Below are 20,119 nucleotides of genomic sequence, written 5' to 3'. Positions count from 1 at the left end.
AGAGAAAGAGAGAGACAGGAGACAGAGACAGAGAGAGACAGAGAGACAGACAGACAGACACAGAGAGAGACAGAAGGAGAGAGAGAAACACACACAAATACACAGACACAGACACAGAGACAGAGGCAGAGAGACAGAAGGAGAGACACACACAGACACGGAGACAGACAGACAGACACACAGAGAGAGAGAACTTCAGGGGTTGGTTTAAGGTTTGCTTCAAGATGTCACACAACCCTAGGAGGAAGCTGACGCACAATTGGACGCTTGACGCTTGCAAGTCGGTTGCTAGGAAAACAGGGGGGGGGACCCCAGCCCCCAACTGCTGCTCCTCCCCAAAGAACTCCTCAGAAGCAGATCCGGCCTCAGGAGGAGAACACAGATCAGTTCCGTCGGGGTGGGCTAGATGGCCACATGGGTTTCCCTGCTGCCCTTTCACCGGGTGCCTATTGCATTGGGATGGCAACCTGGAGAGGGCAGAGAAACCCAAAGAATAGATCGCTCATCTGAGTGTGGAAGTACTCCAGTTCCCATCCTGCCACGAGGTTGTGCAAGATGAGAAGGGTAGTCCTTCATACCAGGGAAAAAACATCAACACTTCCGGGTGTGACTGACAACTCGAGCAGAGGAATAATAATAACAATAATACTTGCATATTACATATCACACTATAAACACACACACACACACACACACATCTATATACACATATGCATATTTATTTTTCTACATAAGTACATTTTTTACATATACTGGTACACATGCATATCATTCATACATATGTGCTAGTCGTTCCCAACTCTAGGGGGCGGTGCTCATCTCCATTTCAAAGCCGAAGAGCCAGCACTATCCGAAGACGTCTCTGTGGTCAGGTGGCCGGCATGACTCAATGCCGAAGGCGCACGGAACACTGTTCCCTCCCACCAAAGGTGGTTCCTATTTTTCTACTTGCATTTTTTACATGATAGATAATATATTTTAAGTTCCGGAGATCGTGATGTCTGTCTCTTCTTTTATAGCTAAGATGATAGATAGATGATAGATAGATAGATAGATAGATAGATAGATAGATAGATAGATAGATAGATAGATAGATAGATAGATGATAGATAGAGAGATAAAGAGATAGAGATAGATAGATGATAGATAGATAGATGATAGATAGATGATAGATGATAGATAGATAGATAGATAGATATAGATATAAAGAGAGAGAAAGAGATAGAGATAGATAGATGATAGATAGATAATCGTTTGCTTTTCCTGCACACAGAGATGTGCCCCCCCCACAATTCCACAATAGTCTGAGTCTCTGATTTTGTTTTGTTGTTGTTGTTTTCCAAAGCGAAGAGTTGGCCTCTGTCAGCGTTGGCCAATCGTTGATGGAACGAATGAAGCTTTCTTCTTTGGGTGGATCCAGGGTTTCCCCAGCCTTTGTGGAAACTTCCTGGGGTGCCCAGGATGATTCCCCCCAAATAACCGCCGTACTCTGCCCGCAGCTTCCGGATCCGTTTCTGCAAGTGATGTATCACACCTAAGTTGGGCAGGTGGTTCTGGTTGGCGCCCAGGGAGGGGGAGCAGACAGTGCCCGATGGGTGGCACTGGCTCCATCCTTAGAGAAAAAGGGGTGAGGGCGCAGAAGGGGAGCGGTCAGAAGACTTCAGCAGCAGGAAGCCGAGCAAGATAATTATCAAATTATAGGACAGCTTCTCCTATCTTCCCCAAAAGCTAAAAATGGGGGCAAGGACCATCCAGATGTTTGTGCTAAAATATTCATGAGTGGGAGAGACATGGGAACAAGGTCAGCCAATGAATAGGCGTGGAAATAAGGCAACCAATGGGAGCTTAAACAGATCTGAGTCTGTGCAGAGAATTGAAACAGAAACTTAAGCAGTCTTTGGCGATCGTGTTGGCAATCCTAGCCGCACGAAAAAGGGCTGCTGAGTTTTGTCCAAACCGGTCCCTTCGATTTTGAAGCCATGATATTTCTTTTTCTGCCTGGACCTCATTTGCCTTCAATTTTTCCCTGGAGGATTAAGTGAAGCGTGCAGTATTTTTCCGGGTCGCTCACCTGTCTGAAATATTCTAACTTGATGAAGCCCACCGTAGTATATTATAAGGACCAGCATAAAACTCTGATAACGTTTGGTGGGAAAGCTGTACAAATAAAAAAATCTAGAAATTCGAATAAGGGGAAATTTTCCTTCGGAGGAGATCTGACAAAGGTCTTCAGTTCCTTGGAATGAACCTGAGGTATATTATGCCTGTTTTTTCTTCTTCTGTGGTTTCAATTATCCTGGTTTTATTCATTTTTCTGGAAGGACATAGATGCACCTAGGCGCATTTACGAGACCCAGTCAAAAGTTCATTCATTTATGTGCCAGTGGCAAATGCTGGGCTACGATTCTCATCAATGCCAACCCAAGTCTGATCTGGTGCCCTCCCTTCCAGCTCTCAACATCTGGATTGTCAGTGCATTAAAGTTCAGACTGGAAGAGGCATGGCAACAAGGTCAGCCAATGGGGACTGTTTGCTGATTCAGACAGCCAGGAGCCTGGCTGTGGCTTAACTTTGGCTCTGAGTCTGTGCTGAACAACAACAACAAAAAACCTAGTCTGGTGCTCGGAAGTGAAACTGAAACTATTCTCTACCTGTGTTTGCTTGTATTTGCTACCATGTTGGAAAAACCTGTTTGAGTATTGTATACTTATTTCATGTGTTATATTATAGATAAAGAGAAGTTACTGAGTCCTGCTGAATCAGTTAGCTGTGTGTGCTTTCTGGATATGATTGCCGCAACAAACTCTGACACGGATCGCGGGATTTTTTTTAGCAGTTGGAATCCAACCCAGGTGGAGGACATCAAGTTGGGGGCCACTAAGTCCAGTCCTCTCTTGCGACACTTACCCCTCTGTCTCAAGATCCAGTTCCTCCTTCGGTTGGTTGATGGGCGTGGGATCTGCCTTGTCTTCCCCACAAGCCACATTCTCCTGGGCAGCACGCAACCCACCAACTTCCCCTTCTGATGACGGCCTCAACCTGGACCTGCCTTTCTCCTGTCCTTCCTTCAACCAGCTGCGCTGCAGGGCGAGGATATCGCTCAGGTGTTCCTATGGAGAAGAATAAAATTTGCAAGGACTCATTTACCTTTTTGGCGCATTCAAAGAAAAAAACCAGAAAGTCCAGTGGCCTCTTGAAAAAAAAAAGCACTTTTTGGGACAACCATGACCAGGATGATGGAGAATCTCTGGCTGCATTGTTTTCCCAAAGAGAATTTCCATATTTTTGAGAGGAAAACAGCAGGGCTGACTCTCTGAAGTCATTTGGCGTTACCTTAAAGGGGTTTACTGTGAACCTGTGCGCAACAAGGTATAACTATCCTTGCCACCGAAACCACCGATGTACGGAAGCGAGTCCCAGAAGCAAAGGTATCCCACTGCCTGGGCTTAAGGAGTGACTCACCTGAGCCAGGTGTTCTTTGAGAGCTTCCAGAACGGACCGGCTCTCCAGGTGAAGCTGCTCTTTCTGCTGCCTCAACTCCACCTCCTGGAGAACAGAAAAAGTTGAGTGATTGCACAACTTGGAAAGAACTGTTGTAAGTCAGGGATGTACAATATCATTTAGCAAGCAATAGGAAGGGAAGGAAGGAAGGAATAGCACTTAGACTTATATACCGCTTCATGGTGCTTTTGCCGCCCTCTCTAAGCGGTTTTTACAGAGCCAGCCTCTTGCAAACCCCAACAATCTGGGTCCTCATTTCACCCACCTCGGAAGGACAGAAGGCTGAGTCAACCTTGAGCCGGTCAAGATCGAACTGCTGGCAATGTGAGCAGAATTAGAGCCTGCAATTCTGCATTCTAACTACCGCAGCACCATGGCAGGAAGGAAGGGAAGGGAAGGAAAGGAAGAGAAAAGGGAGAGAGAGAGAAAGGAAGGGAGGGAGGGAAGGAAGGAAGCAATAGCAATAGCCCTTGGACTTATATACCACTTTACAGTGCTTTACAGCCCTCTCTAGGCGGTTTACAGAGTCAGCCTCTTGCCCTCCGACAATCCGGGTCCTCATTTGACCCACCTCGGAAGGATGGAAGGCAGAATTAACCATGAGATGGAGAGATGAATGGATGATAGGTAGATAGAAGATAGAAGATGGAAGGATGGATGGAAGGAAGGAAGGGGAAAAGGAAGAGCAAAGCAATAATAATAGCCCTTAGACTTATATACCGCTTCACAGTGCTTTCCATCTCTCTCTAAGCAGTTTACAGAGTCAGCCTCTTTCCCCCAACAATCTGGGTCCTCATTTGACCCACCTCGGAAGGACAGAAGGCTGAGTCAACCTTGAGCTGGTCAGATTTGAACTGCTGAACTGCAGCTAGCAGTCAGCTGAAGTAGCCTGCAGTACTGCACTCTGACCACTGCGCCACCGCGGCTCCAATAAAGGAACCCGCTAAGAAGTCACTCCACTAACTTTGATGGTTCTTGGGGCCTGAATGTCCAGCCCAGCAGGTGCCTCCCTCTCACCTTCTCTCTCTGGATCTGGAAAATACGCTGCCGTCGTCTCTCAAGCTCGTGGTTGAGATCCTGGACGTAACTCTGAATTTCTTCCTTCACCCCTCGCAGAGCCTGGAGGGCAGCGCTGGAGGAGAGGGGGAGGGCACCCCTGGGAAAGAAGGAAACACCCCGCTTGTGGAATTCACCTTTTTGTAACTGTGGCATTGTGACAGCATTTCAGGGTGTCTACAGGCGGTCCCTGACCTACAACGGTTTGTTTAGTGACCCTTCCAAGTTACAACGGCGCTGAAAAAAAGGGACGTGGCATCCCTTTTCACAATGTCGACCTTTGCAACGCCGCGCTTGGCCACTGACTCATACTTATGATGGTCGCAGTGTCCTGGGGTCACGTGATCCACCTTTGCGACCTCCTGACAAGCAAAGTCAATGAGGAAGCCAGGTTCATTTAACAACCATGTTACTAGCAAGAGCAGGGAATCACTTAATTGTGGGAAGAAAAGTCATAGAATAGGGCAAAACTCTTTTATTGACTTAATCTTGCTTAGAGGGACGTTTTGGGCTCCCTCCCTCCCTCTCTGCCTCCCATTCATCCTATTTTCTTCTTCCTTCCTCCCTCCCTCCCTCCCTCCCAGTGGTTAAAAGGCAGTATTTCAGACTAACTCTGCCGACTGAATATATATATGAATGGACAGACATTGCAATCTCTAGAACTTAAAATATATTACCGACTTAGCTTTCGTTAGCCTCTCCTAACATTATCAGAGTGTAAAAACTACCATTGAAGAGATATCTGCCTTTATACATCGTTCATCAATTTGGCCATTGTGCCAAATATATATATATATATATATATATATATATATATATATATATATTTCTGGAATCTCCTATTAAGAAGTAAATCCCTAGAAAATTGGCTGCGCTCTTAAAACACCCCACAAAAGGAAAACTCGGTTATTTTATTTATTTTTTATTTTATTTCTTAGATTTTTAAACCGCCCCCTCTCCCAAAAAGGGACTTTTACCTGCACAACAGGGGAGGCAGCAGGGTTGCCTTCTCAGGAAGGAGCTCCTGCAGCTGTTGACACACTAAGGCGACCTGAGTGGCCCAAAAATGATCCATGTGGTCAGCCTGGGCCTGAGCTTCCTGCTCCCGGTGAGACATCCGGCTGCATTCCGCTTGCAGGCGTTCTTCCCCTTCTTCCATCTGCCGAAGCTTCGTTCTCATTTCTTCTCTTTCTTGCATCCTTTCCTGGGAGAAGAAGAAACACCCATGCACACACACACACACACACACACACACACACCAAGAACCTGTTTCAGGGATCAGAGAGGCTTGGCAGCTTCTCACTGCTGCGACGGAGGTGACGCTGGTTGTCCCCTTTAAAAAAGGACTCATTTTTTTATATACTTGGACCTAATGTGTTGAGAGCCCTGGCATTTGGCTTTCCTGTTCGTTGATTAATTATCTCAGCTGCTGTACGTATTTATTTTCTGGGTTTTTAAAATGGTTTTCAATTGTTTGATCGCTTTAGAACTTCTTCCTGTGGGTGGCTGATTGCCTCACCTGCTCCAGCTCTTCTCGCAACCTCTGGATAGCTTCATCCTTTTCCTTCTGTAGCCCAATCTGGAGTTCTTCCAGGCTGGCCCGTTTCTCCTCTTCCAACAAACGGATCTGCTTCTCCAAGCTTTCCATCTTCTGAAACACAAAATGCCCCGATGGGCTGTTCTCACTCCTGCCTTGACATCAAGTGGTGGGTTCCAGCCGGTACGGCTTGGTACGACCATACCGGTAGTAGTCAGGAGCAGTGGCACCCATACCAGTACGGTGGCTCATTAGGGTTAGAGTATTGTGACCCTCTACTTCCCAAGATGCAACCCTCCTGATCGAAAGATGGTTGGTACTCAATGCCATCAACCCGGTGGCCTGGCTCAGCCCAGAGATGCTCACCTGACAAAGGTCAGCCTCTTCATTCCGCAAAGCATTGTTGATTTTCCTTTCCTCCTCCAGGGTTCTCTGGAGATCTGCCCACCGCCTCCGGTCCTGTTCCCCCAGGACTTCCCGCTGCATCCGGAGGGCTGCCTGGGCATTGGCTTCCCATTTCTTTTGCTCCTGGTGCAGCGTCTTCTGCACCTGAGACGGACACACAAGTGAATATGAATAGCATAAAGTTGGGGCCAGTGGTGAAATTCAATTTTTTTTACTACTGGTTCTGTGGGCGTGGCTTGGTGGGCATGGCATGGCTTGGTGGGTGTGGCAGAGGGAAGATACTGCAAAAAGACACTTCAACTCCCAGAATTCCCCAGCCAGCACAAAAAAACATCAAGACTTCCGGGTGTGATTGACAACTTGAGCAGAGGAATAATAATAATAATAATAATAATAATAATAATAATAATAATAATAATGATGATGATGATGATGATGATGATGATGATGATGATGATAATTGCATATGATGTATCACACTATAAACATACACACACATTCTATGTACACATACACACATATTTACTTTTGTACATAAATACATTTTATACATATACTGGTACACATGTACAATTATATACACCTATGTATGCACATAATATATTGACTTGAGGGCCTCCTTCTTGAGCAGGGGGCTGGACTAGAAGACCTCCGAGGCCCCTTCCAGCTCTATTCTGATTCAAAGACAGTGGACACCAACAGAGGCAGAGGTTGAACTAAATGATCTCTAAGCTCCCTCCCATGGTACGATTCTGTGCCCACGGTGCTAACGAGTAGGAAGAAAGCAGGAAAGAGGGCCACCCAACCTACCATCTGCTCGGCTTCCACCTTCAGGGCCGTTGCCTGCTTCTCCATGGCTTCCTGCTGCTGGATGGCTCCTGCCTCTCGCTCCTGGGATGGAAAGGAGGAGGGAAAATATGCCATCCTGGCTGGATTCATACAACACATTCAACCCAGGTTACGAAAACCGTATGGCTGCATTATCCTACCTAACCTGCTTGGCAGAAGTGGTCCAGCTTCACCCTTACCGTGTTTTCCCCATGCAGGGATTCACCTAACAACCGGGGCAAGGAAGGTCGTAACATGGGGCAAAACTTTCTCAACAGCTGTCACGCTTAGCAACAGAAACATTGGGCGCCATTGCGGTCGTAAGTTGAGGATTACCTAGAATTACCTTTAGGATCTTTTGTAGGTTTTCAATTTCCTTCTGGAAGGTGACCGCTTGTTCCCGAAGAGCCCTGGCCTTAGCCACTTCTGAGCTCTCAGCACACTGAGAAACAGAACAATTAACAGATTAACAAGAGTTGGAAGGGGTCTTGTAGGTCATCTAGTCCAACCCCAGAGAAACAGGAAACCCTACATTATTTCTGACAGATGGCAGTCCAGTCTCTTCTTGAAAGCTTCCAGGGGAGAAGCTCCCACAACTTCTGTTCCATGGTTGATTGCTCTCACTGTCAGAAAATTCCTCCTTATTTTCCAGGTTGAATCTCTCCTTGTTTAGTTTCCATCTATTCTTCCTTGTCTGGTCTTCAGGGGCTTTGGAGAATAGCTTGACCCCCTTCCTCTCTGTGGCAGCCCCTCAAATATTGGAAGACTGCTCTCCTGTCTCCCCTGGTCCTTCTCTTCACTAGACTAGCCATGCCCAGTTCCTGCAACCGTTCATTGTATGTTTTAGCCTCCAGTCCCCTCATCGTCCTGGTTGCTCTTCTCTGCACTCTTTCTAGAGTCTCAACCTCTTTTGTATAGTGTGGGGACCAAAATTGGACGCAGTATTCTAGGAGTGTTCTTACTAGGACTTTAATTAAAAAAATGAAAACAGGCTCAACCAATTTTTATGAGATTAAGCTGCCAACACCGCCCCCGCCCCCTGCCTCTTGAGCGCCGATCTCCTCTCTGGCTTCCATCCCTTTCCCAGCCTTTCCACAATCGCTCTCAATTCCCAGGGATTCAGGATGCTACGAGGATACCTCTCTTACAGCCTGCTTTTCCTGCAGCTCCATCTCTTCTCTTAGTTTGCAGAGCTCTTTCTCCTTCCAAGAAGAGAGAGGGGGAAAAATATTACTTAACCCGTTTGCAGCTGAACATAGAATAACTCTGGCAGCAGAGTCAGACAGTGAGGAGGGTTGGGGAGGAGCCCCGGCCAGTCCTGCAGTCTGGGGAAGGCTCGGACGAGGGCTCTGTGTCGGAGGCAGAGAGGGGGCCAGGGCCGTCTGACAGTTATCAGCTGCCTTCAGAGTCAGACATCAGTGAGGCAGAAGAACAGCTGGAGCCTGTTCCCAGTGTGCGCATGCGCAGAGCTGCCAGACGAAGGGAAGAGCTAAAGAACAGGGGTCGACTTGGGAGTAAGGCCACAGGTGGACAATGAATGACCCCTCCCAGAGGGAATAAAAGAGGAGCGAAAGGGGAGTGGAGTTTGCAGGAGACCATTAGTTCGCTTCATTGGTTCGTGATTCTCCGAGACTCCTTGCCAAGTTCTGCAGATCTCGGCCTGGCAGCTCTCCAAACCAGATGAGGTCTGTGACTGTAAATCCTCCCTCGAAAGACTTTGCTGGATGTGAATGAGCAGAATTCACATCCAATTAATAAAAGGGGTTTTTGTCAGGACCAGGAGTTGGCTTCATGCTCTCGGGAAGCCTCAGTCAGAACAGAAGGGACCCCAGGAGGTCTTGTAGTCCAACCCCCTGCTTGAGAACCCCACTGTTGCTAAGGAAGAATAAATGTATAAATTGCCTAGGAAGGGTAAGTGGAACCTTTTCCTGGAGTGCCTCCTGTTGAAGCTTCTTCAGCTGTTGTTGGTTTTCCTCTTTCAGGAGCATGACAATGCCATCCAGGGCTTCCTTTTCCGCCTCCAAGCCTAAGACGATTTCGTGCATCCTTGCTATTTCCAGATCCTTTTTGGACAGCAGAGCCTGCAAAACCAAGATCCTCAGTTCCGCTTCTAGACCTGAGATCCACCTGGCAAACCCTTTCAGGCCCTCTTGCCAGCGGCAACATTAGTGTGGCGAGTGAGGGCCGTTCGGACGATTGAAACCTTGGCGGCAGCGTGAGTATCACCATCAGCGGTGGACGGTTGCAGCCATCTTTTCTTTCGGGTCTTTGGCCTGCCACCCTTTCTATTATTCTACTATGCATTTTCTATTGTGGGAAAACGGGATTGTACGGAGTTAGATGCTATGTAGCCATAACAACGTTCTTTCTAGAAAGCCAAGGTCATCCTTTGTCTCTGCACCTCTGCAGCTGACTGGAACTGGATGGGTGGAACTGCCAGCACGGCAGTGGACGATTGGACCATGGGATGGACTTGTGGGTGTGTGGGGGGCAAGATCTTGAACTTTCAACGGGGTGGGGGAAACCGGGAAGCTTTCAGATTCGGGTTTTCCCAGATGTGCCAATTATGGCTCTCTTAATAAATTGGACTCTTTGCCTTGGACTCTGATTTACTTTTGGATGCTATTTGGAACCCTGACAGATAGTGGCCAGGGGATGTCCCTGGCTGAAAGGAAAATAGAAACCTCCCCACCCCAGGTGTGCATCCTTCCTCACCTCCACCTGCAGGGCCCCATACTGCCTGCACCTGAGTTCGCTCAGCTCTTTCTCCAGCTCCATGACTTCCGTCAGGCAGATCTCCCGCTTATATTCCAGCAGTACCAGATCAGCCCTGCAGCAGGAAAGAAGGATGTAACAGAACAATAGAATAACAGGGCTGGAAGGGACCTCGGAGGTCTTCTAGTCCAACCCCAGCACAAGCAGGAGAGCCTATATCATTTTGGAAAAATGTTTTTAAAATGTTAAATTTAAAAAAATGTTTTTTAAAAAAGCCTCCTGTGATTGAGCACTCAACACTTCTGAAGGTACCGCTGGTTAATTGTCCTGACTGTTAGGAAATTCCTCCTTAGTTCTAGAGAGTTGCTTCTCTCTTTGATTAGTTTCCATCCTTTGCTTTCTTGTCCTGCCTTCAGCTGCTTTGGAGAATAGGTTGTCCCCCCTCTTCTTTGGGGGAACCCCTCAAATATTGGAAGACCGCTATCCTCTCTCCCTTAGTCCTTTTCACTAGACTAGCCATAGCCAATTCCTGCAACTGTTCTTCCTAACTTTTAGCCTCCTTACAGCAATAGCCCTTAGACTTATATACCACTTCGCAGGGTTTTACAGCTCTCTCTAAGTGGTTTATAGGGTCAGCCTGTTTCCCCCATCAATCTGGGTCCTCGTTTTACCGACCTCGGAAGAAGAAAAAGTTTCGGGCATAAGCCATGTTTACCGCCTTGTTGTGTTAGCAACAGATCCCAAATATTGGCCTCAAAGTCACCCTCTTCGTTTTCTATACTCATAATAAATATCGGCTGAATGATACCTGGCCTTCTCCACTTTATCCTGATGTTCCTCCATTCGCAACTCCAGTCTCCTTGCCAGCTCCTGGCGCTCCTGTAGGGCTTCCTGGAAATTTTCCAGCTCCAGAGCCACATGCTGGGAGGAGAAAGAAGAGGAGGAGGAGGAGAAGTTGGAGTGGGTTTTCGGAGCAGGAGGAGGAGGAGGAGAAAGAAGGAGGAAGAGAAGGAGCAGAAGAAGGAGAAGAAGGAAGAGGAGGAGGAGGAGCAGAAGAAGGAGAAAAAGGAGGAGGAGGAAGAAGAGGAGGAGGAAGAAGAGGAGGAGGAAGAGGAGGGAGAGGAGGAGGAAGAGGAGGAGAAGAAGAGGAAGAGAAGGAGTAGGAAGAGAAGAAGAAGAGGAGGAGGAAGAAGAGGAGGAGGAAGAGGAGGGAGAGGAGGAGGAGGAGAAGAAGATTCTCAAGGTACCCCTTCCTCCCACTGCCAGCGTGTCCTGGATGGACCTGGTTTAACTTGTAGTTTCCTGCTGTGGCTTCCTTCCACCTCCTGAAGTTGCCAGAGATCCTCCTGCTGTGGCCGGTCAGCTGTGCAAACCCCTCTTCATCTGCATCGGAGACACCGAAACTCGAGGACCTAAAAAAAAAAGGCATCTCATTGATAAGACATGACGACATTGTCTCAGTTAAGACGAACAAAGCTATTCTCCAAAGCACCTGAAGGGCAGTAGGAGAAGCAACGAATGGAAACTAATCAAGGAGAGAAGCCACCTAGAACTAAGGAGGAATCCCACTAAGGTTTGAATGCATGGTGTGTGGCTCTCCAGCCTCAGAGGAAACACACACACAGGCAGGGGTTTTCGTAGGGCTAGTGCAGGGGTCGGCAACCCTCGGCTCCAGAGCCACATGTGGCTCTTTCATCCCTCTGCTGCGGCTCCCTGTCACCAGTCAGCTCCACAATGGATAGGGCTTTCGGTTAGGACAGGTAGAGGAAAAAGGACGCCCTGCTAGGAGGAGACTCTATGGTGGGGGAACTGGACTTCTGGACAGCCCCAGAATTGAACGGGGGGCTTCCAGTTAGGACCTTTGTGGCTCTTTGAGTGTTTAAGGTTGCCAACCCCTGGGCTAGTGGGTCTCCAAGTCTTCCTCTTAGACCTCAGCTGCTTCCATAGTCTCTGCTTTTCCCTTTGCCCAGGGACACTCACCTCCATGGATCCCTTGGTGCCAACAGAAGCTTCTTCACATTGTGGACATCAGCTGTTGGGGAAAAGAGACCTGATTTAGTCCAGATTTCCAGAAATGGAGAAAAGTTCCCACCAGTTCCCAACCCAAGAACCGCCTTCTAGGAAAAAAAAAAAGAATGGAGGGAAGACCCTCCAAAGCAGAGAGAGAAATAAAAAATGACCAGAACACCTCTTCTCCAGAAGCCAACAGCCAGATAAGCAGGGACTAATACCAGACAAACAATCAAAGCAGAAAGCAATCTGAATCAATTAACTAGCAAGGAGAAAATCCACACCAAAACTAGGAAGGCAAGCTACAATATATAAATAGGGAACAAACCCCACATTGTCTCACACGGAGGATGTTACCTGGCTGGGTAATGAAAACATCTGTAAGCAAACCACTCAGCGTACCCCAAGGATTGTCCAACCCTCAGCTACAGAAATGCTCTTCTATTGGTACGATAAACAATGCCAGCCAATGGTCCTGCCCAACTCACTTTCTCCCCTCTCTGGAACTTCACCATGGACTTCAGTGCTCAAAGCAGCAGCCCAGGTCTCCCTGAGTCTTCTGGACAACGCTGAAGGCCTCTGAGCATCTCTTGGACCATACATGACTCCATGGTCCATTCCCAGTTCAGACGAAGACAGCCTCTCCTTTCCGCCAAGGAGTCTGGCTTTTGGAGGACAGAGAGTGTGAGGAAGGATCCTTTGCTCTTCTCCATCAAGAGGTAGCAAGTGATTTCCACAGCATCCTCCAAGGGGCTCTCCTTCCAGGTGGTCCGATGAGGTCTTCTCAGGATGGCTGTCCTCCTCTGCTCTCCTCGGTGGGACTCTAATTTTGGACGCGGTTCTTCTGGCCCTTTGCCAGGACGACCGAGGTCGTTCTCCAACGACCGACCGGTGCTTTGATCTTCTCGTGATGGTCTCTCTCGGTTCAGAAGATCGCGCTCGTCCTTCTTCTCCTCCTCTCTCTGATTCCAGGAATCCACTTTTCCTGGAGAACCTACCTTCTTCTCTCGAGTTCTGGACCCTGGCATGATAGCTCCTCTTCCACAGTTGGCCTCCCCTTCCTACATCCGTCCCGCTGGAACTCTTGGCAGAAGAGTTCCGCCTAAGCGCAGACTCTTTTTCTCCGAGAGACGCCATGTTCTTGACTCCATGTTGAGGAAGACTCTGGAGTGGACGCTCTCTGGAAAGAGGAGCCCATTCTTGGCTCCGTTTCTCCTCCGATGCTTCTGCTGGCACCTGCTTGCTCCTCGGCTCCCACCTGTGGGAATCCAAACCAGGGTGGAGAGATCTGAAAGTTGGACAAGGACCAGTCCTCTCAGACAAGATGGTGGCACCGGACGTGGGTGTCCTCCCGTCTCTGGGGCGTGACACGAGACCGGAAGGTGCCTCCTCTTCGTCGGAGCTCAGCAGCAGATCCACCAGACCTTTGTGGAATTCGGCGGCCAAGTCTTCGGTGCAAATGGACTCGGATCTGCTCGGGGCCTCCTTCGGGTCAGGGAGGGGCAGCAGCTGCCCTCGACGGTCCATCTCCCGAGATGAAACATCTCCGCTCCCACATGCATTCGCCCTGCCTGGATCTGCAAGGAGAAGGAAGCAAATTGAGAGTCTCTGTCTGCGTCAGAACTCATTCCCGCGAAATCTGATCTCTTGAAGTGCTGATACCACTTCATAAGGCCTTGGTAGGAGCACGTCTAGAATATTCCATCCATCTTTGGTCACCCTAATATAAAAAAATATGTTGAGACTCTAGAAAGAGTGCAGAGATTTATGGAGCAGCAGTTGAAGGAACATGGGAGCGGACGAGAAGAACAGGGATGCTCGGCCCATTTCAAATCGATGGGCAAGAACGAAATTTTTCTTAGTCCCAGAAACCCCAACAGAAATGAAGACCTGACCTGCTGTCCTGGAAGTGGCCTGGGGAGGACCATCCCAATTGTTGCCCTTGATCCTTGCTGCAGGTCCCTGTGGAGTAAGAGTAGCAAGTTATGGTGGGGAGAAGGATATTTGACAAGGAGGACAGGCTAGAAACGATCAAGAGGAACAAAGCTGAGAAGGTGCTGTAGAACTTTCAGCTGGGGGTTCTATTCTGACCCAGGCTTCCCAAGAGCAGGAAGGCAATGCCTTGTCCCAACAAAAACGCCTTTTATTAATTGACTGTGAATTCTGCTCATTCCCATCCAGCAAAGTCTTTCAAGGGAAGATTTACGGTCACAGACTTTCTCTGGCTTGGAGAGCTGCCAGGCCGAGATCTCTGCAAAACTTGGCCAACCTAGGTGCCAGATCCCAGGGTGCAGGTGGCAAGGTGCAGCTAACTTACCTGCAAGGAGCTGAGTTGAGCATCGATGCGGTCCAGCAGGAAATCGCAGTGACCCTTGGACCAGGGGCTGGATTTCCTTGGCAGAGGGACAGCCGTCTCTCCCATCACTTCTGAGGGAGGCAGGAAAGGGGTTCAGTTAGGGATACCCCCAGTGCTGGGCTGCCAAAATCTAGAATATCACTAGATGGCCGAAGATACAGTGAACTTTTGTGTGAGGACTCCTAGATCAGTGATGGCTAACCCAAAGTGTGCACGCAACCCCACCCATTTTGGGCTTCCAGGTTGGTGCAGGAAGCCTTCCAGGGCATAGGGGGCGCCCCCCCTCCCCTCTCCCTCTTTTAGTTTCCAGATTGGTGCAAGAGGACTGAGTGTGTGTGTGTGCATGCAATGCGAGAGCCCCCTGCACATGCGTTCCCCCCACATGCGTCTCCATGTGCACCCCATCCAGTGGTGGGTTTCCAAAATTTTTAGAACCTCTTCTGTAGGTGTGGCCTTCTTTGTGGGAATGGCTTGTGGGCCATGTGACCAGGTGGGCGTGGCCAACTTGTAAAATGTGGTGAAACTCACTCAACAACGCTCTTGCTTAGCAACCAAAATGTTGGCTCAGGAACTCTGGCATTGAAGCACGCAAGTCTTAAAGCTGTCAAGTTATAAGACCCTTGCACCCCTAACCCTTTAGAAAAAAAAACCAGGGGTGTTCAAACTTGACAGCTTTAAGACTTGTGGACTTCAACTCCCAGAATTCCTCCTCTCGCTCTTCATCTTGATGATGTGTGGACGGACGGGAGGAGGGAGCTGGAACCGGTTCTAAACGGCACGGTAGATTTGTGGAACCTCTTCTATAGAAGAGGTTAGAACTGGCAGGAACCCAGCCCTGACCCCATCCCACCCCCACATGGGTGGCAGAGACCCGAAGACCAGCTAGCTGGTGGAAGGCGCACATGCTTGTGCAGTGGAGCTGGGCTGGGGCAACAGCTGGCGCGCCCACAGGGAAGGGCTCTGGGTGCCACCTGTGGCAGGCATCCCATAGCTTTGCCATCACGGTCCTAGCTCCTTTGACTGCGTGAGGGTTGTCTACGAAGTCGAATGTGCCCAGCTTGTATTTTGTTTTCGGATTATGATGATTTTTTGCCAATGTGTAGGACAAAGCATTCGTTGGTGGAGATTTGGAGCTGCCCGTTGTTTGACTTTTCCAATATTGTGCCAATCGGGCCCACCTTTTCTCTCCCACCTAGCGCTGCGCAGGGGTATTAACAGCGCACCTGCGATGAGATCCGATTCTTTGGGATGGGCAACTTTCCTACAGGGTGAAAGGGACTGAGACGCAAAGGGGAAACACTGGCAACAAGGAGGAGAGTTGTCAGTTCGATCCTAGGTAGAGGTCAAATAATGTAGGGTCTCCTGCTTGGGCAGGGGGTTGGACTAGATGACCTGCAAGGTCCCCTCCAAATCTTGTTAAAAAAAACAAACCCCAACATAGAATCGAGAGGACTCACCCGCTGCTTGCAAGACCCGCCGCACGCATGCCTTTTTTTGCCCCGGGGAAAGATTCGTTGACAACCGTGGAACGTCCCGGGCCGGGGTTGCCTAGCAACCTTGGGATGCGGAGCTGCTCCGGCGCTCCCATTGGCGGAGAGTCTCCTCTGTTGCCTAGGAACACCACACGGCGGACGCTCTGAAAAAGCAGCGGGAAGCCCCCCTCCCTCCCCCCAAGAGCCCGGGAAGTTATGGGGAAAGTTGGAAAAGAGGGCAGAGATTCTCTAGGGGAATTCTTGATGGAAGCAAAAATCGTGAAGGGAGGAATTTCGCACTCAGCAAACATGAATTCATTTATCATCCATCTTTCCATCCATCCAAAACCTATCATCTGTCTCTTTATCTCTCTTTATCTCTATTTATCGTCTCTCTCTCTCTCTCTTTCTATTATTTCTCTATCATCTATCTCTTTATCTCTTTATTTCTATCATTTATAATCTATCATGTCTTTTTATCTATTTCTCTATAATCTATCTCTTTCTTATCTCTTTATCTCTCTCATCTTCATCTCTCATTAATCATCTATCTCTTTACCTCTCATCTTATCTCTCTCTCTTTTATCATCTATCATCCGTCTCTTTATCCATCCATCTATATATTTATCATCTCTTTATCTTCTTTATCTATCATCTGTCTCCTTATATCTATCTATCTATCTATCTATCTATCTATCTATCTATCATCATCTATCTATTCTCTCCCTTTATCTCTTGTCTCTCTTTATATCATTTATAATCCATCATGTATTATCTATTCTCTATCACCTATCTTTTTATCTCTCTCATCTTATCTCTTTGTCTCTCTCATTTATCATCTATCATCCGTCTCTTTATCCATCCATCTATATATTTATCATCTCTTTATCTTCTTTATCATCTGTATCTATCTATCTATCTATCTATCTATCTATCTATCTATCATCTATCTATCTATCTATCTATCTATCTATCTATCATCTATCTATCTATCTATCTATCTATCTATCATCTCTCCCTTTATCTCGTCTCTCTTTATATCATTTATAATCCATCATGTATTATCTATTCTCTATCACCTATCTTTTTATCTCTCTCATCTTATCTTTGTCTCTCTCATTTATCATCTATGTCTCTATCTATCTATTTAGCTATTTGTCTATTTTCTATCATCTATCTCTCTTTATATTATCTCTTTATCTTTCTATCATCTGTCTGTCTCTTTGGCTGCCTGCCTGCCTGTCTGCCTGCCTGCCTGCCTATCTATCTCCATCCATCCATCCATCCATCCATCCATCCATCCATCCATCCATCCTTCCATCATGAAAAATGACTTGAAGGCACACAATCAAGATGAATGTTTGATATTGGCTTCACGCCCTTATTCAGCCAGTTGCTAGTATAGGAAAGCTAAGCACCTCCAATTTGACCCGATTAGATCTCTGATGAAAGACCAGCAGGAAATCCGAAAGCCAAAGGGCAGCTTGGGAAATTGGAAAAAACTTTTGAGTTATGAGTCATTTGTAGTCAAGCCTCATTTTAGTCTATGAGTCATGAACTGAACTGAACGTCGGCAGAGTTGGAAGGGACCTTGGAGGTCTTCTAGTCCAACCCCCTGCTCAAACAGGAGACCCAATGCCATTTCAGACAACTGGTTGTCTAATCTCTTCTTAAAAACCTCCAGTGGAAAACCATTTCTGAAAGCAAGCTGCTCCCCTGGTTGATTGTCCTCGCTGTTAGAAATTTTTCCTTAGTTCTAGGTTGCTTCTCTCCTTGATTAGTTTCCATCCATTGCTTCTTCTTCTGCCCTTCAGTTGATTTGGACAATAGGTTGATCCCCTCTTCTTTGTGGCAGCCCCTCAAACATTGGGACACTGTTATCATAACTTTCTTTAGTTCTCATCATCAAACTAGTCATACCCAGTTCCTGCAACTGTTCTTTGGCCTGCCACACTTTCTATTATTCTACTATGCATTTTCTATTGTGGGAAAATGGGAGAGGGGGATTGTACGGAGTGAGATGATATGTAGCCATAACAAAATTCTTCCTAGAAAACCAAGGTCATCCTTTGTCTTTGCACCTCTGCCCCTGGCTGGAACTGGATGGTGGAACTGCCAGCATGGCATTGGGAGATTGGACCATGGGATGGACTCCTGGGTGTGGGGGAAAAGATCTTGAACTTTCAACTGGGTGGGGAAAACTGGGAAGCCTTCAGATTTGGGTTTTCCCAGATGTGCCAACATGGCTCTCTTAATAAACTGGAACTTTGAGCAATACTTTGCCTTGGATTCTGATTTAATTTTGGATGCTATTTGGAACCCCGACACCTGGTTTTTGTCTATTGTGTGAACCTGGAATGCTGACGGACAATTGCAGGCCTTAAAAATCAAGGGGAGATGTTTTTTTTTTTACTTTACGACACTTGAGACTGTGTGAGCAAAATTTCACCCATGATACTCGTGTGTTCAAGAAGGGAGTGGTGCGGTGGCCTAGAGGTAGAGCTCCCGCGTCACGATCAGGAGACTGTGAGTTCGATCCTAGGTAGAGGAAGATATTTCTCTCCCTGGGCACACTGAGAATATATCTGCTGAATAGAACTCCGTACTGGCGACAGGATGGGCATCCGGCCAGTAAAAAAGCAGTTCCATTCAGTTGCACAGACTCCACCCCGGAAGGGATTATGGGGTCGTTAAAAGAAGATTCCAGTGTTAAAGAAGCCAAGAATTGAGCCTTACCTGTCATCCAATGAGGCATTCAAGCTATTTCTTGCTCCCTTTGTCACGTTCCCCCACTTCCACAGAAATAGAGACAAGCCACGCGAGAGAGGCCCTGTATCTTTTATTGTTAACATAATTAAAGCTGAACTGAAAGAGACGGGAAAACATTACATCAGCTCAGACTTTTTTTACAATATAAGAAGATCAAGGAGGGAAAAAAATGCTACAGTTTGTGACTCCGGTTTTTGGAAGATTTGTGGAGGGGGATGCTGGAGATACACAGGTGATCCTGTTGAAGAGGTTGTCGTTATCGTTGTCCTTGAAACGTGGCTTGAATTGCTTTGAATGTCCAGTGCATATCTCCGCTCCCAGACATGTGGAATTGTCTAATGAGAGCTGTTGCAGCAAAGAAAAAAAAATGCCCCTCGCTGGACACAGAACAGACACCTGAAGACACAACGACCAAATCCATGTTTCTGCAATGTGTGGTTTCCTATCCCATAATAACGAGAAACTCAACACATTCGGAGAACACCAAGTCGAGGAGCATAGAAATGGATTTTCTCTCCTGCGGCATTTCTCAACAAGAGGTGTGGACTTCAACTCCCAGAATTCCCCCCGCTGGGGCATGCTGGGAGTCAAAGTCCATACACGCGAACGGTTGCTGTAGGAATCCGGCCTACTAAATCCTTGATTCTGGGTCAGACAACACCCAACAAATCTACAATCGGTAGACCACAACCCGTCACACAATTTTTGTCCATGGATCCTGAATTCTGTAGGAGTCAACACAGCTTATACTTCTGATCCCGCTATTTAAAAAAAAACAAAAAAACAGGGGGTGGGTGGGGTAGATGGATACCGTTGTACCCTGAAAACGTGTCCAACATATTGGTACTATAAAAAGATTCAGACAGAGGGGACTCCCTCTGTCTTCATTTCTCTGTTTCTTCTGGTTACACATCCATACAAATTTAAACAAAATAATTTATATATATATATATATATATATTTGTGTACATATATTATAGATATCATACATATAAATTAGAAACAAATAAATAAAGGTTAAAGGTACGCTGCCGTTGGCGGCGAGAGGACGCCGATGTTCAGTTGCTATTGTTATGCCATATACAAGGTGTGTTATGTGTAGGTCTACATCTGTGTAGCTACCAGGTGTGAGCGTGTAATGGGTCTTCTGGGGTAGAGGGTGTGTGGGGACTCGTCCAGTGATATCCTACGTGGATCCTGCCGTGCCTTTAGCACTCTGGAAGCCAGGAGGGGCAAGCAGACCCCTTAGAAACCCCCCATTATTGCTTGTTTACTTCCCCCAGAAGAGAAATGGACATATTCTCAGAGGGCGGTAATGAGATGCCACTTTAAGTGAGGAGGGGGCTGTTTCCGCACTCGGAGGCCCTTTAGTTGCCTGTCCTATTGGGCTCAAGGGGGAAGGGGGTTTCTCCAAGCACCAGATGTTTCAGAGACCCCTAAGTAGGCTGGCCCAGAGGTGGTATGCTGGCA

General features: G+C 47.5%; 1 protein-coding gene across 2 annotated transcripts; it reads right to left on the bottom strand.

Moving 5' to 3' along the window:
* Positions 1–745: 745 nt before the first annotated feature.
* Positions 746–17,010, bottom strand: LOC309398934 (uncharacterized protein). Of its 2 annotated transcripts, XM_081966254.1 has the most exons (18): positions 15,866–17,010; positions 14,370–14,479; positions 12,541–14,014; positions 12,023–12,074; positions 11,325–11,454; positions 10,851–10,963; positions 10,043–10,157; positions 9,250–9,408; positions 8,467–8,529; positions 7,674–7,769; positions 7,310–7,390; positions 6,461–6,643; positions 6,077–6,208; positions 5,535–5,761; positions 4,519–4,657; positions 3,463–3,546; positions 2,908–3,110; positions 746–1,612 (listed from the first exon to the last, which is right to left on the bottom strand). In XM_081966254.1, the coding sequence occupies exons 3-18, from the start codon at positions 13,577–13,579 to the stop codon at positions 1,363–1,365; spliced, it is 3,066 nt and encodes a 1,021-aa protein (XP_081822380.1). In that variant the 5' UTR covers positions 13,580–14,014; positions 14,370–14,479; positions 15,866–17,010; the 3' UTR covers positions 746–1,362. The 2 variants fall into 2 exon arrangements, with proteins under 2 accessions (XP_081822380.1, XP_081822381.1); XM_081966255.1 differs by lacking the exons at positions 8,467–8,529; positions 15,866–17,010 and having other exon boundaries at positions 14,370–14,573.
* Between the last annotated feature and the right edge of the window lie 3,109 nt (positions 17,011–20,119).

The sequence above is a fragment of the Natrix helvetica genome (assembly GCF_964273705.1).
Source record: "Natrix helvetica genome assembly, chromosome: 14".
Taxonomy (NCBI): domain Eukaryota; kingdom Metazoa; phylum Chordata; class Lepidosauria; order Squamata; family Natricidae; genus Natrix; species Natrix helvetica.
The sequence above is the reverse complement of the archived record's forward strand: the minus strand, read 5'-3'. Positions and strand labels throughout refer to the sequence as shown.

What these genes read in the sequence shown, in the direction of transcription:
- LOC309398934 (XM_081966254.1), bottom strand. Translation starts at nt 13,579, where the DNA reads ATGGACCGTCGAGGGCAGCTGCTGCCCCTCCCTGACCCGAAGGAGGCC. An exon ending in AGGTGGAAGCCGAGCAGATG is followed by an intron (nt 6,644 to 7,309) that starts GTAGGTTGGGTG and finishes TGTCCGTCTCAG; the next exon opens with GTGCAGAAGACGCTGCACCA. An exon ending in CTGCCTCCCCTGTTGTGCAG is followed by an intron (nt 4,658 to 5,534) that starts GTAAAAGTCCCT and finishes CTTCTTTCCCAG; the next exon opens with GGGTGCCCTCCCCCTCTCCT.